Genomic DNA, 15,000 nt, shown 5'->3' with positions numbered 1-15,000 from the left:
TACTGTTTATTAATGTGGTCAAACGGCAAAAATCTGACATATCAAATATCTTTAAACATGAATTCTCACTGGAGTCTGTGATCAACCGTTCCCGTTCTTTCCCCTGCATCGTATCGTATCATATAGTCTCGTATTGTATCGTACCCTGTAGAGTAGCGCATCGCATTGTATTGAATCGTATCGTAGTTTAGCGTAGCATATTGTAGCATAGTGTAGCTTAGCATGTAGCATAGCGTGGCGTATAGTATAGTATCATGTTATATCATGTAGCGTATTGTAGCGTATTATAGCTTAGCATTGCATAGCGTGTCGTATAGTATCATAATATTATCATATCATGTTATATCATGTAGCGTATCATAGTGTATTATAGCTTAGCCTAGCATAGCGTGTCGTATAGTATCATAATATTATCATATCATGTTATATCATGTAGCGTATCATAGTGTATTATAGCTTAGCCTAGTGTAGCGTAGCATGTTATAATATATCATATCATGTTATATCATGTCGCGTATCATAGCGTATTACAGCTTAGCATAGCTTAGCTTGTTGTATAGTATCATGTTATTATCATAGCGTATGTTATATTATATAGAGTAGCGTATTATAGCTTAGCGTAGCATAGTATACATAGCATGTTATAATATATCATATCATGTAGCGTATCTTAGCCTATTTTAGCGTAGCATAGCATAGCGTGGCGTATAGTATCATGTTATTATCATATCATGTTATGCCAAGTATCGTAGCGTATTATAGCTTAGCATAGCATAGTGTAGCGTAGCATGTTATATCATATCATGTTATATCATGTAGCGTGTCGTAGCGGTTTATAGCTTAGCATAGCGTGTCGTATAGTATCATGTTATTATCATATCATGTTATGTCAAGTATCGTAGCGTATTATAGTTTAGCGTAGCATAGTGTAGCGTAGCATGTTATATTATATCATATCATGTTATATCATGTAGTGTATCGTAGCGTATTATAGCTTAGCATAGCATAGCGTATAGTATCATGTTATTATCATATCATGTTATGCCAAGTATCGTAGCGTATTATAGCTTAGCATAGCATAGTGTAGCGTAGCATGTTATATTCTATCATGTTATATCATGTAGCGTGTCGTAGCGGTTTATAGCGTAGCATAGAGTGGCGTATAGTATCATGTTATTATCATATCATGTTATATCACATAGAGTAGCGTATTATAGTTTAGCGTAGCATAGTGTAGCATAGCATGTTATATTATATCATGTTATATCATGTAGCGTATCGTAGCGTATTATAGCTTAGCATAGCATAGCGTATAGTATCATGTTATTATTATAGCATATCAAATCAGTGCTTCAGTGATTCAGAGGTTCTTCTGAAGGTTTCTGGAGTTCTTGAGGAGATTTCTTGATTAAGGAGGTGCTGGATGGTCCCAGGACACTTGATGAGATTTCTTGATTGAGGAGGTGCTGGATGGTCCCAGAACACTTGATGAGATTTCTTGATTGAGGAGGTGCTGGATGGTCCCAGGACTCTTGAGGAGATTTCTTGATTGAGGAGGTGCTGGATGGTCCCAGGACACTTGATGAGATTTCTTGATTGAGGAGGTGCTGGATGGTCCCAGGACACTAGAGGAGATTTATTGATTGAGGAGGTGCTGGATGGTCCCAGGACACTAGAGGAGATTTCTTGATTGACAGGTGCTGGATGGTCCCAGGACACTTGATGAGATTTCTTGATTGACAGGTGCTGGATGGTCCCAGGACACTTGATGAGATTTCTTGATTGAGGAGGTGCTGGATGGTCCCAGGACTCTTGAGGAGATTTCTTGATTGAGGAGGTGCTGGATGGTCCCAGGACACTTGATGAGATTTCTTGATTGAGGAGGTGCTGGATGGTCCCAGGACACTAGAGGAGATTTATTGATTGAGGAGGTGCTGGATGGTCCCAGGACACTAGAGGAGATTTCTTGATTGACAGGTGCTGGATGGTCCCAGGACACTTGATGAGATTTCTTGATTGACAGGTGCTGGATGGTCCCAGGACACTTGAGGAGATTTCTTGATTGAGGAGGTGCTGGATGGTCCCAGGACACTTGATGAGATTTCTTGATTGAGGAGGTGCTGGATGGTCCCAGGACACTTGAGGAGATTTCTTGATTGAGGAGGTGCTGGATGGTCCCAGGACACTTGAGGAGATTTCTTGATTGAGGAGGTGCTGGATGGTCCCAGGACACTTGAGGAGATTTCTTGATTGAGGAGGTGCTGGATGGTCCCAGGACACTTGAGGAGATTTCTTGATTGAGGAGGTGCTGGATGGTCCCAGGACACTTGATGAGATTTCTTGATTGAGGAGGTGCTGGATGGTCCCAGGACACTAGAGGAGATTTATTGATTGAGGAGGTGCTGGATGGTCCCAGGACACTTGAGGAGATTTCTTGATTGACAGGTGCTGGATGGTCCCAGGACACTTGATGAGATTTCTTGATTGACAGGTGCTGGATGGTCCCAGGACACTTGAGGAGATTTCTTGATTGAGGAGGTGCTGGATGGTCCCAGGACACTTGATGAGATTTCTTGATTGAGGAGGTGCTGGATGGTCCCAGGACACTTGAGGAGATTTCTTGATTGAGGAGGTGCTGGATGGTCCCAGGACACTTGAGGAGATTTCTTGATTGAGGAGGTGCTGGATGGTCCCAGGACACTTGAGGAGATTTCTTGATTGAGGAGGTGCTGGATGGTCCCAGGACACTTGAGGAGATTTCTTGATTGACAGGTGCTGGATGGTCCCAGGACACTTGATGAGATTTCTTGATTGAGGAGGTGCTGGATGGTCCCAGGACACTAGAGGAGATTTATTGATTGAGGAGGTGCTGGATGGTCCCAGGACACTAGAGGAGATTTCTTGATTGACAGGTGCTGGATGGTCCCAGGACACTTGATGAGATTTCTTGATTGAGGAGGTGCTGGATGGTCCCAGGACACTTGAGGAGATTTCTTGATTGAGGAGGTGCTGGATGGTCCCAGGACACTTGAGGAGATTTCTTGATTGAGGAGGTGCTGGATGGTCCCAGGACACTTGAGGAGATTTCTTGATTGAGGAGGTGCTGGATGGTCCCAGGACACTTGAGGAGATTTCTTGATTGAGGAGGTGCTGGATGGTCCCAGGACACTTGATGAGATTTCTTGATTGAGGAGGTGCTGGATGGTCCCAGGACACTAGAGGAGATTTATTGATTGAGGAGGTGCTGGATGGTCCCAGGACACTAGAGGAGATTTCTTGATTGACAGGTGCTGGATGGTCCCAGGACACTTGATGAGATTTCTTGATTGACAGGTGCTGGATGGTCCCAGGACACTTGAGGAGATTTCTTGATTGAGGAGGTGCTGGATGGTCCCAGGACACTTGATGAGATTTCTTGATTGAGGAGGTGCTGGATGGTCCCAGGACACTTGAGGAGATTTCTTGATTGAGGAGGTGCTGGATGGTCCCAGGACACTTGAGGAGATTTCTTGATTGAGGAGGTGCTGGATGGTCCCAGGACACTTGAGGAGATTTCTTGATTGAGGAGGTGCTGGATGGTCCCAGGACACTTGAGGAGATTTCTTGATTGAGGAGGTGCTGGATGGTCCCAGGACACTTGATGAGATTTCTTGATTGAGGAGGTGCTGGATGGTCCCAGGACACTAGAGGAGATTTATTGATTGAGGAGGTGCTGGATGGTCCCAGGACACTTGAGGAGATTTCTTGATTGACAGGTGCTGGATGGTCCCAGGACACTTGATGAGATTTCTTGATTGACAGGTGCTGGATGGTCCCAGGACACTTGAGGAGATTTCTTGATTGAGGAGGTGCTGGATGGTCCCAGGACACTTGATGAGATTTCTTGATTGAGGAGGTGCTGGATGGTCCCAGGACACTTGAGGAGATTTCTTGATTGAGGAGGTGCTGGATGGTCCCAGGACACTTGAGGAGATTTCTTGATTGAGGAGGTGCTGGATGGTCCCAGGACACTTGAGGAGATTTCTTGATTGAGGAGGTGCTGGATGGTCCCAGGACACTTGAGGAGATTTCTTGATTGACAGGTGCTGGATGGTCCCAGGACACTTGATGAGATTTCTTGATTGAGGAGGTGCTGGATGGTCCCAGGACACTTGAGGAGATTTCTTGATTGACAGGTGCTGGATGGTCCCAGGACACTTGAGGAGATTTCTTGATTGAGGAGGTGCTGGATGGTCCCAGGACACTTGAGGAGATTTCTTGATTGACAGGTGCTGGATGGTCCCAGGACTCTTGAGGAGATTTCTTGATTGAGGAGGTGCTGGATGGTCCCAGGACACTTGAGGAGATTTCTTGATTGACAGGTGCTGGATGGTCCCAGGACACTTGAGGAGATTTCTTGATTGAGGAGGTGCTGGATGGTCCCAGGACACTTGAGGAGATTTCTTGATTGAGGAGGTGCTGGATGGTCCCAGGACACTTGAGGAGATTTCTTGATTGAGGAGGTGCTGGATGGTCCCAGGACACTTGATGAGATTTCTTGATTGAGGAGGTGCTGGATGGTCCCAGGACACTTGATGAGATTTCTTGATTGAGGAGGTGCTGGATGGTCCCAGGACTCTTGAGGAGATTTCTTGATTGAGGAGGTGCTGGATGGTCCCAGGACACTTGAGGAGATTTCTTGATTGAGGAGGTGCTGGATGGTCCCAGGACACTTGAGGAGATTTCTTGATTGACAAGTTCTGGATGGTCCCAGGACACTTGAGGAGATTTCTTGATTGAGGAGGTGCTGGATGGTCCCAGGACACTTGAGGAGATTTCTTGATTGAGGAGGTGCTGGATGGTCCCAGGACACTTGAGGAGATTTCTTGATTGAGGAGGTGCTGGATGGTCCCAGGACACTTGAGGAGATTTCTTGATTGAGGAGGTGTTGGATGGTCCCAGGACACTTGATGAGATTTCTTGATTGAGGAGGTGCTGGATGGTCCCAGGACACTTGAGGAGATTTCTTGATTGAGGAGGTGCTGGATGGTCCCAGGACACTTGAGGAGATTTCTTGATTGAGGAGGTGCTGGATGGTCCCAGGACACTTGAGGAGATTTCTTGATTGAGGAGGTGCTGGATGGTCCCAGGACACTTGAGGAGATTTCTTGATTGAGGAGGTGCTGGATGGTCCCAGGACACTTGATGAGATTTCTTGATTGAGGAGGTGTTGGATGGTCCCAGGACTCTTGAGGAGATTTCTTGATTGAGGAGGTGCTGGATGGTCCCAGGACACTTGAGGAGATTTCTTGATTGAGGAGGTGCTGGATGGTCCCAGGACACTTGAGGAGATTTCTTGATTGAGGAGGTGCTGGATGGTCCCAGGACTCTTGAGGAGATTTCTTGATTGAGGAGGTGCTGGATGGTCCCAGGACACTTGAGGAGACTTCTTGATTGAGGAGGTGCTGGATGGTCCCAGGACACTTGAGGAGATTTCTTGATTGAGGAGGTGCTGGATGGTCCCAGGACACTTGAGGAGATTTCAGGGTTTTTGGGGAGTTTCCAGGAGTCCTTAAGGAGGTCTCCAGGGTGGCTTCCGAGGTCCTTGAAGAGTTTCCAGGTTCTCTTTGGTATGCTGGAGGTCAGGAGGTTTTAAGAAACTGGAAAATCTCGGAGTGGAAAAATCACATGTATGACTGTCTAACACGCACACACACACACACACACACACACACACACACACACACACACACGTATTGAGGCACTTTAGAGCTGTCAGTTCTGATTGTCCTGGAGAGAGAGACACAGAGCAGGAGTCAGGCCAACATATCACTCACCCAGACACACAGACACACAGAAACACACTCTCACACACACACACACACACACACACACACACACACACACACATACAGACACACACACACACCCACACACTCGTCAGCTCTCCCAGATGAAACACAAACCTTCTGTTTCTTCGCTTCTCTGCCAACATTGTGCTCATTAAAGTGAAATAACATGTTGAAATGTTCCTTCCTATACATCTCACACACACACACACACACACACACACACACACTGATCTGAAGTCAGCAGCTGGTTTTTATAAAATAAAAACTGGTTTGTGGAGCTGAGGAGCGGCCATGATGGATTCATGTACATCAGTAAAAGTAATAAAACCAGTGTGTAGAAATCTGCTACATGTACACACACTAAAATCAACCTTAAAGAGTGTGTGTCTCTAACTCTCTGTCCTAAGTATAACAGTATCCTGTATTTTATTTGCCTGCTCCACTTTTCAGAAAATGTGTGCTCAAACAGGCTGTTTGGAGATGTTCCCTTCATGACATCACAAAGGGCAGTAGCCCCTCCCCCAGGTGGGTGACACTCCCACAGCTAGGTGTTTGTTCTGCCCTCTGAGTCTGCCTTCTCACCGTAAACAATAGGACATGGAGCGAGAAAGTCAGAGACACCCAAGACCTTCTAGAGAGGGGGCGTGGTCAGACACAGCTCATTTACATATTTAAAGGTACAGACACAGAAACAGCCTGTTCTGAGCAGGGCTGAAATAGAGGGGTTTATAGACATGCTCTACATGCGCATGCCTATAAACCCCTCTATTTCAGTTTTGGGGAGCTCTGAGACTTATTTAATGATTTCTCTGAGGTTCATTCAGAAACTTGGATTCAATAAAACTTAAGATAAAAATAAAAATGTACAGTTGACCCGTGAACACAACTCGCGGATGTCTCCATGGCAACGGATGACAACCTCTCAGCTGTGTCAGGTCTGCTGTGTGTTCCCGACACACTCATCCTCACTACCTGTCTGAAAACACACACACAGGCTGGAGATCAGAGGTCACACTGAACAGACACGTCATGTTTCTGTCACCAATGAGTTCTGTTTGTTTGATCCGCTTGAATCATCACCTGCAAACACAGAATGTTTACTCAACAAGCGTACACTTGAAGAGCACTTCTCTTGTTTCCAACCCTGGCTTATATTTTACAAAGCTAAAGTCTAATGGGACTAAAAGGTACAAAGAGTTTCTGAATGTCTCCAGTGTGGATGATTTGATCCTGCTGCAGGTAAACGGGCTGTAACGTCTGAAACATAATTGATGGTTAGAAGTGGGTCCACTAAAAGTTTTTTGCTTTTGTCCTGACAACATTTCAGAAAGGATCCCTACAGAGAGAGACCTTTTTGTGACATCACTCTACAAACACACCACACTACATTGACACAAACAGAGATCTGACCTCACAGATCACAGGAGTTGCTGGTCTACTGCTGCATACATCTGTTAAATCTGTTTGTGTAATTGTGTGAGTTTGGAGATTTAAATGGTTAGTCTGGATCCATCACATTTCCAAAACCCAAAACAGCACCAAGACACTCACTTACGGAGGCAGCAGTAGATCAACAACTCCTGTGTCCTGAGTTAAAATGACTGTTTCTGTCAATGGAGTCTGGACTCACATTTCCTGCTACAGTTTGACATGAAGAATTCAAATTAATTAACGTTTGCATAATGGTACCAGTTCATTCTATAATTCATTCTGTTGTACAGGTTAGTTAGTTTCAACACAATTTGTTATGCAACACCATAATCTCTTCATACAGACTGAAACCAGACATCTCATTGGGCAGGATAGTTCATCTTTATTGTGATTGGCTGACAGAGACTCCCCCCCCCCCCGAAGACATTCTCCTGAATATTGATGTCATCAGAATCAATAATATTTCATTCATTCATTACCGGATCAGACAGAATCCAGACCGGATCAGGCTGGCTCTGGTGGATCTCACAGTTCTTCTTCAAGATAAAAAATAGTTGGTCACATTATTGAAAACTCCTGACTCTAATCCAATCAGCAGAGACTAGAACGATGACATCACAGCAGCCTTCAATGTGAAGACCAGGTGTGAAAACTCCCATCATGCAACAGTCCAAAACAAGTTAAAGAGGCCGGACGTTGCCATAGAAAGCCTCCCTGTAGTGCTGTTATTGGTTTGTTGATGCTTTGGGTGACGGGTCTGAGGACCAATGAGAAGTAGGTGGAGTTTGTATATACACTAATCTGCAGATGTACACAGGTTTGCTTCATATGATACAGATTTAGGCTCTCAGATCTTTGGTTCTGCAGTCACAGTCGACATATTGAGGCAAGAAAATGTTACAGAGTTGTAAAGAGGTATCTATGCTCTGATTGGTCAGTTTGACAGCAAAAGGGCAAACTGGTCTCAGAACTCCAAATCTCCATCCCCATAGTGATTTAAACAGCTTTGGTTTTCTTATTTACAATAAGCTGGTTGAAAAACAATGTCACCACCGTTAATTCAGAAAACATTTGGTTAAGCGTCTGACGTTAGATTGCTCGTTCTGCCTCGTGGCTTTCTGCTGCCGGACAAAAGAAACCGAACAAAGGTTGTCAAAAATGTTAAAACTTTAATGCCTTGAGCAACGTTGGCGTACCCAAATGTTGCCAATGTTTTTGTTCAGTTTAGACTGCACAGGTGATCAGGGCGTCTAGGAAGTTTTAAATGATGGTATCGTAACAACGCTTGACTGAACAGATACAAAAAAGTCTTCAGATGTTGGAGAATAAGGGTGGGACAAAATATCCTTACAGCAATATCTTGTTGTCTTGATATGTGCTTATCATGATAATCATATCCCTGTTGCCAAATATGGATATTTTATTTAATAAAATATTGTGCTCTGAAAATATTTTGGCTTGAATTCATGGCAACAGAAGATGTGAGGTGAAACAGACACCAGATTGCAGTGAATGGATACATTCATTCTGCACATTATAAACGACAGGGGCATTTTGCTCATCAGATATTGTGATGTATCATCAATATATCAATTATATAATCACTGTATCGAGATAATATTGTTATTGTGGGCCATGTATCATATGGTATTATAAGAACCCTGAGATTCTCAACCGAATAAGAGAACATGTGAGATGTTGTTTGGTAAGACTTGATGGGGGTTGATCTGATATCTGGGGCAGTAAAAAGCAATCACACTGCTTCCTGTGGGCAGAATAAACAACACACTGACTTCAGACTTGAGCTTTGGTCCTGAACTTTAAATCCTCTCACTGTCTCACACAGCTTTGAAATAAAAGACAATCTTTTTTATTTTCTTTACAAAAATTCAATGACAGTTTTCCTGAAATGTGAGTCTTATATGAAACATTGATCTTCTGCTCAGCTTTAAAACATGATCACAATAAAATATCAGGTATAAAAAGTGCTAAAATACAAAATTGTCAACAGTTCTCTTCTTTGTTCGTTTTTGTTCCTCATGTTCCTCAAACTGGAACAGGTCACACACTAATGTCGGACTTTTAATCCAAAGTTTTCAACCTGCTTGAATTATTGAAGTCCTTGGGGAACAGACGTCTTTCTTGGCAGTGGTTTTGATCAGGAAGGTTGAAACTAAAGGAAATATTTAGAGGGAACCAAACATCTGCCTTTTGTTTGACATGTTTTGGTACGTTTTTGTAGTATTCAGTGATAAGTATTGTATGCTTCAAGACAAGTGAAGTTTCAGTTAAAGGTTTAAAACCAGTTCTGTCTGTTTGGGAATGATTGAGTACTAAAGCTCAATTAAATACACTCAGGTACTTTCATCACGGTGAAACACTCCATGTGTTGGTGTCACAGTTTAAGAAAACCATTGTCCTTTTGAGAGTTCTTTAGCGAGATGAAAGTATTCTAGATATCTTCCTTAAAGTTTCCAGGTTTACCAAAGACCGCTTTCCCCTTGAGAATCTCAGGAGTTTGCATTAAACCTCAAAAAATTTCTGATTACGTTGTGAAAAGAGCACCAAATAAACACGGTATCTCAAAGACACCCGAAGATTTCCCCAAAATGTTCACTCTTGTTTTCTGAGGAGATTCCAGAAGATTCCTTACAGATTATGGAGGGTGCCACACTGAAACTTTTGAAGAACATGTTGATAAATTAGAATATGAATCCCTTCAGAAGGTCCTGATGTCCCTCAGGAAGATATTCCCACATTGCTTGAGCATACCGGCCCGTCTTTTCGGAATATCTGTGTGGTTATCCCTGCTTTCCACAACATCCATTATGATATCCTCAAGAAATCCTCAATGATGTTTGGTTAAAATCCTGAATATTCCTGATGGAGTATGAAGAGATATCCACACTCCTGAAAGTTCACTCAGGCACGTTCATATAAGACAGAAATCCCTTTGCCCCTGCTGAAATGTCCTTAAGGTTTGGCAATCGTAGCAGTTTAAGAGCATGTGTTCCGGCCAACAGCTGATCCAGTTCAGTTTGACACGATTAAAACAAATAATCATCCACTCTGTTTCATATTTCCAGGAGAATCGAGCAGAAATCTGAGCTTAGTCCTGAACCTGCGCAGAGATCTGTTTCTGCATGGTTCAGTGAGTTTGCACTGTAGTGTAGGTACATCCTGATCCGCTTTAGATAACCAGTTGATCCAGGTTTCACTGTCAGGTGGACAAACCTGTGAACCAATCTCAGATGTGATTTAATGCAGTGGGTGGTGCGTAGTGATGAGCAAAGCGGAGGCCTTTTCAGCAACTCACATCCAATGAGAGCATCTGTTGAGCTACATCAGCACAAGGAATCCCCTCCTACATCCTTGCTGTGCTAAATGTCACTTGGTCGGTTTGTGAAGCAGAAGAAGGTTTTCCTGAGCAGTGGATGGCTGTCCTGAGTATTGACCATCCAGGTGCTTAAAAGCTAGATCCTTTGTTCTGATTGGTCAGACCAAGAAGAAAGGCGGAGTCTTATTGCAGTTGAATTGAAAATTTAAAGTATGAATAGCCGAGAGGTTCTTCTTATGTGTTTATGAGAGTTTATGTGCCACCTGAATGTCACATATCTCACAGTGAACAGATTCCCCTGATGTTTTGACCATCACTAGTCTTGATGGGTCCTGATTGGTCAAAACGGCATGTTTGATCACAGTTGAGTGGTCAGTTACAAGCGCCAGTGGGGTTCAGCTTCATCCTTAGTGTTATGGTCTCAGAGAACAAGGCAGGACTGTGATTGATCAGTAAAGGAGGGTGGGTGGGGTTTTGTGTATCCTGAGCGTCTGGATTGAGGAGAGGATTTTCTTTTGATGGCCAGCGAGGGTCACGCCCACTCTGAGCAGGTCTCTATGGAAACACACAGAGGATAAGTTTACTATTCATGAAAAATATGTCAGCGTAACATTTAATCTACCAGGAAAGATGATGTGTATGTATCACATTTATTGCAGATGAAACTGTGTTAACACAAAGTGCATGTATAGAGTATCTATATATCTTCATGTGCAGTATATGTTTGTAAGACTCACTCTGTGTTGAGCTGGGAAACGATGTCCAGGCTGCTGAAGCCAGCCTGCAGGAAGCTCTGCTCATATCGCTCCATCTTTATTGCTCGAAGCCACTCAGAGACCGAAGCACAGGCCGAGAGAGGAGGAGGGACACGCTGGTCTAACAGAGGCTGGGACGGACTGAGAGACAGACAGGCACACAGACAGACATGCAGACAGAATTATATTATGAAAGATAGAGACGTAAACAGAGACAGGCGAGCGGTTCATCCAGTGTGACATCAGCTGAAGGTTTACAGTGTAAACAGTTTGATGACTTGTCTCTACTTGCAGTGTTTGGTGCACGTCTCTCTGTCTGAAAAATGTCTCTCATGTTTGGATTTGTTTTTTAAGAAGAAGCTGATTTCATGTTGGCACAGATATTACACACCTGACCTTTGTTTTTGGGTAAGGGTATGGTAAGTAAAACAATAAACAAGCTAAAAAGATGCTCTATAACTACACAAGATAAATAGTTGGAAGTCAGGATTTGTCAAATTTTAGACAATTGAAATCTTTGCAAAAGAATGCAACACAACAGGCAGACACACAGACGGACAGGATATTACTAAATTCTGAAATTTAATCCAGGAATGTGAACTTTTTTGCACCTGCTTATGTAAACATCTCAGTCTGTGTAAACATCTGTCAATCACACAGCTGGCCCCCTGCACGCGTACGCTCACGCACGCACGCACGCACGCACCAAACATGTGTGTGATTGCCTTTGTGTCTGCTGCAGACTATGACCTCTGACCTCTGAACCCCAGCAGCTGGTGCATGACATTCCTCACCAGTCAATCACTCCCTCCCTCCCTCCATCTTTTCCTTAATGAGATGTATCAAAGAGACTCACCTCGGCCCCTCGGAGTGCATCACCTTCAGGGAAGCTGGGTTTCGGATCAGCCTATCCAGCGAGGCGACCACATCACAGAACCTCGGCCGGTTGGCTCGTTCCTTCTGCCAGCAGTCCAACATGAGCGAATGCAGAGAGGAGGGGCAGTCAGGGGGTGGGGGCAAACGGTAGTCCTGCTCTATGGCGTTAATAACCTGAGCGGGCGAGACAGGTGAGACACATTTATATTAGATAACAGTTTTGTAAATCTATTTATTTGATTAAAACAACAGGAGGTCAGTGTGTACATGATCCTGACTAAAATGATCTCAGATTAAAACCATGACAGAAAAAGCATAGAATGACTACTAATGTGAGTCGTAATTTTCTCCTTAAATACATCTTGAACATTAACCACTAAAATGATGTTTTTCTTACGTCCTGGTTGCTCATGTCCCAATATGGCCGCTCTCCGTATGACATCACTTCCCACATGACGATGCCGTAACTCCACGCATCGCTTGCTGATGTGAATTTTCTGCACGTCATCAAAAATAATCACTTTTATTAATTACTGTAACATACATTTAAAATAATTTTGATTAATGTACTTTTACCTGCAGTATCAATACTCACCTGTAGGCAATGGCTTCAGGAGCTGTCCAGCGAATGGGAATCTTTCCTCCCTGAGAAGTGAAAGCAAGTCAGCTTGTGGAATATAATGAGTTCTTCATGAAGACAATATTACATTAACTTATAAAAGGTATTGAGAAAAAAAACAAGGACCAAAAACAAGACCCTGAGGGACTCCGGGAGGAGGACCCAATCAGTACACAGCACAGCACCTCTTTTATCCACAGAACTTTGTTTCAGCTAGAATAGCATGGGTAATAATTCAAATACTTCAGATTGCTAACCAGTTAGCATGCTAGTTAGCCTTATTTGGAGACTCACCAGAGAGCTGGTGTAGGTGGGGTCAGAGGAGTTCTCAGTCAGGAACCGGCTCAGACCAAAGTCTGACACCTGAGAAACAAGCAAAGACTGTCAGAGAGGGATGACGGACAGGTGAGCAGGTAGACAGTTAGGCAGACTGTCTCACCTTACAGACCAGGTTGGAGTTGACCAGGATGTTTCGAGCTGCCAGGTCTCTGTGTACGAAGCTCATGTCAGACAGATACTTCATCCCCGCCGCTATCCCACGAAGCATCCCCACAAGCTGGATGGTGGTGAACTGTCCATCATTCATCTGCAGACAGATGGGTTGACATTGAGACATGCAGAGAGACAGACAGGTAAACAAAGAGACAGACGGGTAGTCAGGGAGCTGTCTCACCCTCAGGAAACTGTCGAGAGCTCCGTTCTCCATGAACTCGGTGAGGATCATGACGGGGCAGGACGTGGTGATCACACCCTCCAGGTGGATAATGTTCGGGTGCTGGAACTGACCCATGATGGAGGCCTCCGACAGGAAGTCCCGCCTCTGCTTGTCTGTGTACCCACCCTTTAGAGTCTTGATGGCCACGTAGTTCTCCTTTCTGCCTGGTACCCTGAGCCGACCACGACACACCTCGCCAAACTCACCTGGACAGGTACATCAAAGGGCTATATTAGATCATCAGAAGCACAGTAGGAGAGGACCCAGAAGTGGACCCTGGGGGACTCCACAACAGGGGGGTCTGCCATTAAGGTCTTTTTGAGCATAAAACCTTTATTTTCTGCACTTTGGTTCATTCCTATTCACAATCTGATGGGTTTTTTTGTACATTTGTAACTCATTGTCCCTGTAACCATAGTAACTCACTGCTCCTCTAAAATAGTTACTTACTGGTTCTGAAAACCATACAAGCTCGCTGTCCGTATAAACTAAATTAACTCACTGTCCCTGTAAACCATAGGAACACACTGGCCCTATTCAGACTGCCGTTTAAAGGTCCCTGTGACGTTTGGCCTTCAATATTAATGTTGCTGAGGGGTAATTAGGGAACGAAGTGATCCTTTGGAGTACATTCCCAAATGAACACAAACAGCCAAGATGGTTCACTGGTTCCTTTAAAATCAAACTAACACCATCTTACATCCCCATGAGTAATTTAATTTGACTTATCAGATAATAAAATCTGGAACTGAGGAAGAATCCCATCCTTGGTTCAGTGAACAAGATCCATGTGTTCAAACTGGAGAGGTGTACTGTCTCTTTAAGGCTTATTAACACATACCAACACCTCCACACCTCACACACATACATGCATCTGTGTGTGTGTGTGTGTGTGTGTGTGTGTGTGTGTGTGTGTAAGCCTGACTGTGCTGAAAACTTTACACTCTTGTTACCGCGGTAACTGCTATCCAGTTACATCTGACTAATGCCATCATTAGAGAGTACTACTGTTACAGTGGCTAACACACACACACACACACACACACGCACAGTGTTTACTTTAATAAAACAGGATTCGTGTAGGAGCTCCCATCTGTACAATGTTTTTACAGCGTGAACACAGATATTTTGTGCTGATGGGAAAGTTAACATTCTCCTTTCAAGGGTCAAAGGTCACTAAGTCACCTGGAAGACATTACAGATCAAACCTTCCCTTAATACCCACCTGTGTGTTTCTATGCAGGAACAAACCTAAAAGCGCTCACACCTGAGAGGTTGCAGAGTTAAGTTACATCACTGGATTCACGAGTTCCTCAAAGTCCTAAAAAGGTTGTGTTTCCCAAAAGTTCTCCTCCCCTCCCCTCCCCCTCCCCTCCCCCCTCCCCTCCCCCCGCTGGTCAGAGGTCACATGAGTAACATCGTTCTGTGCCCGAGTA

The 15,000-nt window shown here is 44.1% G+C and overlaps 1 protein-coding gene across 1 annotated transcript; it reads right to left on the bottom strand.

Moving 5' to 3' along the window:
• Positions 1–8,411: 8,411 nt before the first annotated feature.
• On the bottom strand, positions 8,412–14,410 carry LOC110003294 (ephrin type-B receptor 4b). Its single transcript, XM_020658885.3, has 8 exons — positions 13,523–14,410; positions 13,289–13,435; positions 13,144–13,212; positions 12,826–12,875; positions 12,628–12,727; positions 12,211–12,404; positions 11,337–11,495; positions 8,412–11,154 (listed from the first exon to the last, which is right to left on the bottom strand). The coding sequence occupies exons 1-8, from the start codon at positions 13,637–13,639 to the stop codon at positions 11,049–11,051; spliced, it is 942 nt and encodes a 313-aa protein (XP_020514541.1). The 5' UTR covers positions 13,640–14,410; the 3' UTR covers positions 8,412–11,048.
• Between the last annotated feature and the right edge of the window lie 590 nt (positions 14,411–15,000).

This window comes from Labrus bergylta, chromosome 22, assembly GCF_963930695.1.
Source record: "Labrus bergylta chromosome 22, fLabBer1.1, whole genome shotgun sequence".
Lineage (NCBI taxonomy): Eukaryota > Metazoa > Chordata > Actinopteri > Labriformes > Labridae > Labrus > Labrus bergylta.
This window is presented reverse-complemented; position numbering and strand designations above follow the sequence as displayed.

Bases quoted from the DNA above. Each gene is read 5' to 3' on its own strand.
- LOC110003294 (XM_020658885.3), bottom strand. From the start codon at position 13,639: ATGGGTCAGTTCCAGCACCCGAACATTATCCACCTGGAGGGTGTGATC. The intron at 12,876-13,143 runs GTGAGTCTCCAA...TTCACTTCTCAG, and splicing joins CCACCTACACCAGCTCTCTG to GGAGGAAAGATTCCCATTCG. The intron at 12,405-12,627 runs GTAAGAAAAACA...TCGCCCGCTCAG, and splicing joins GGGACATGAGCAACCAGGAC to GTTATTAACGCCATAGAGCA.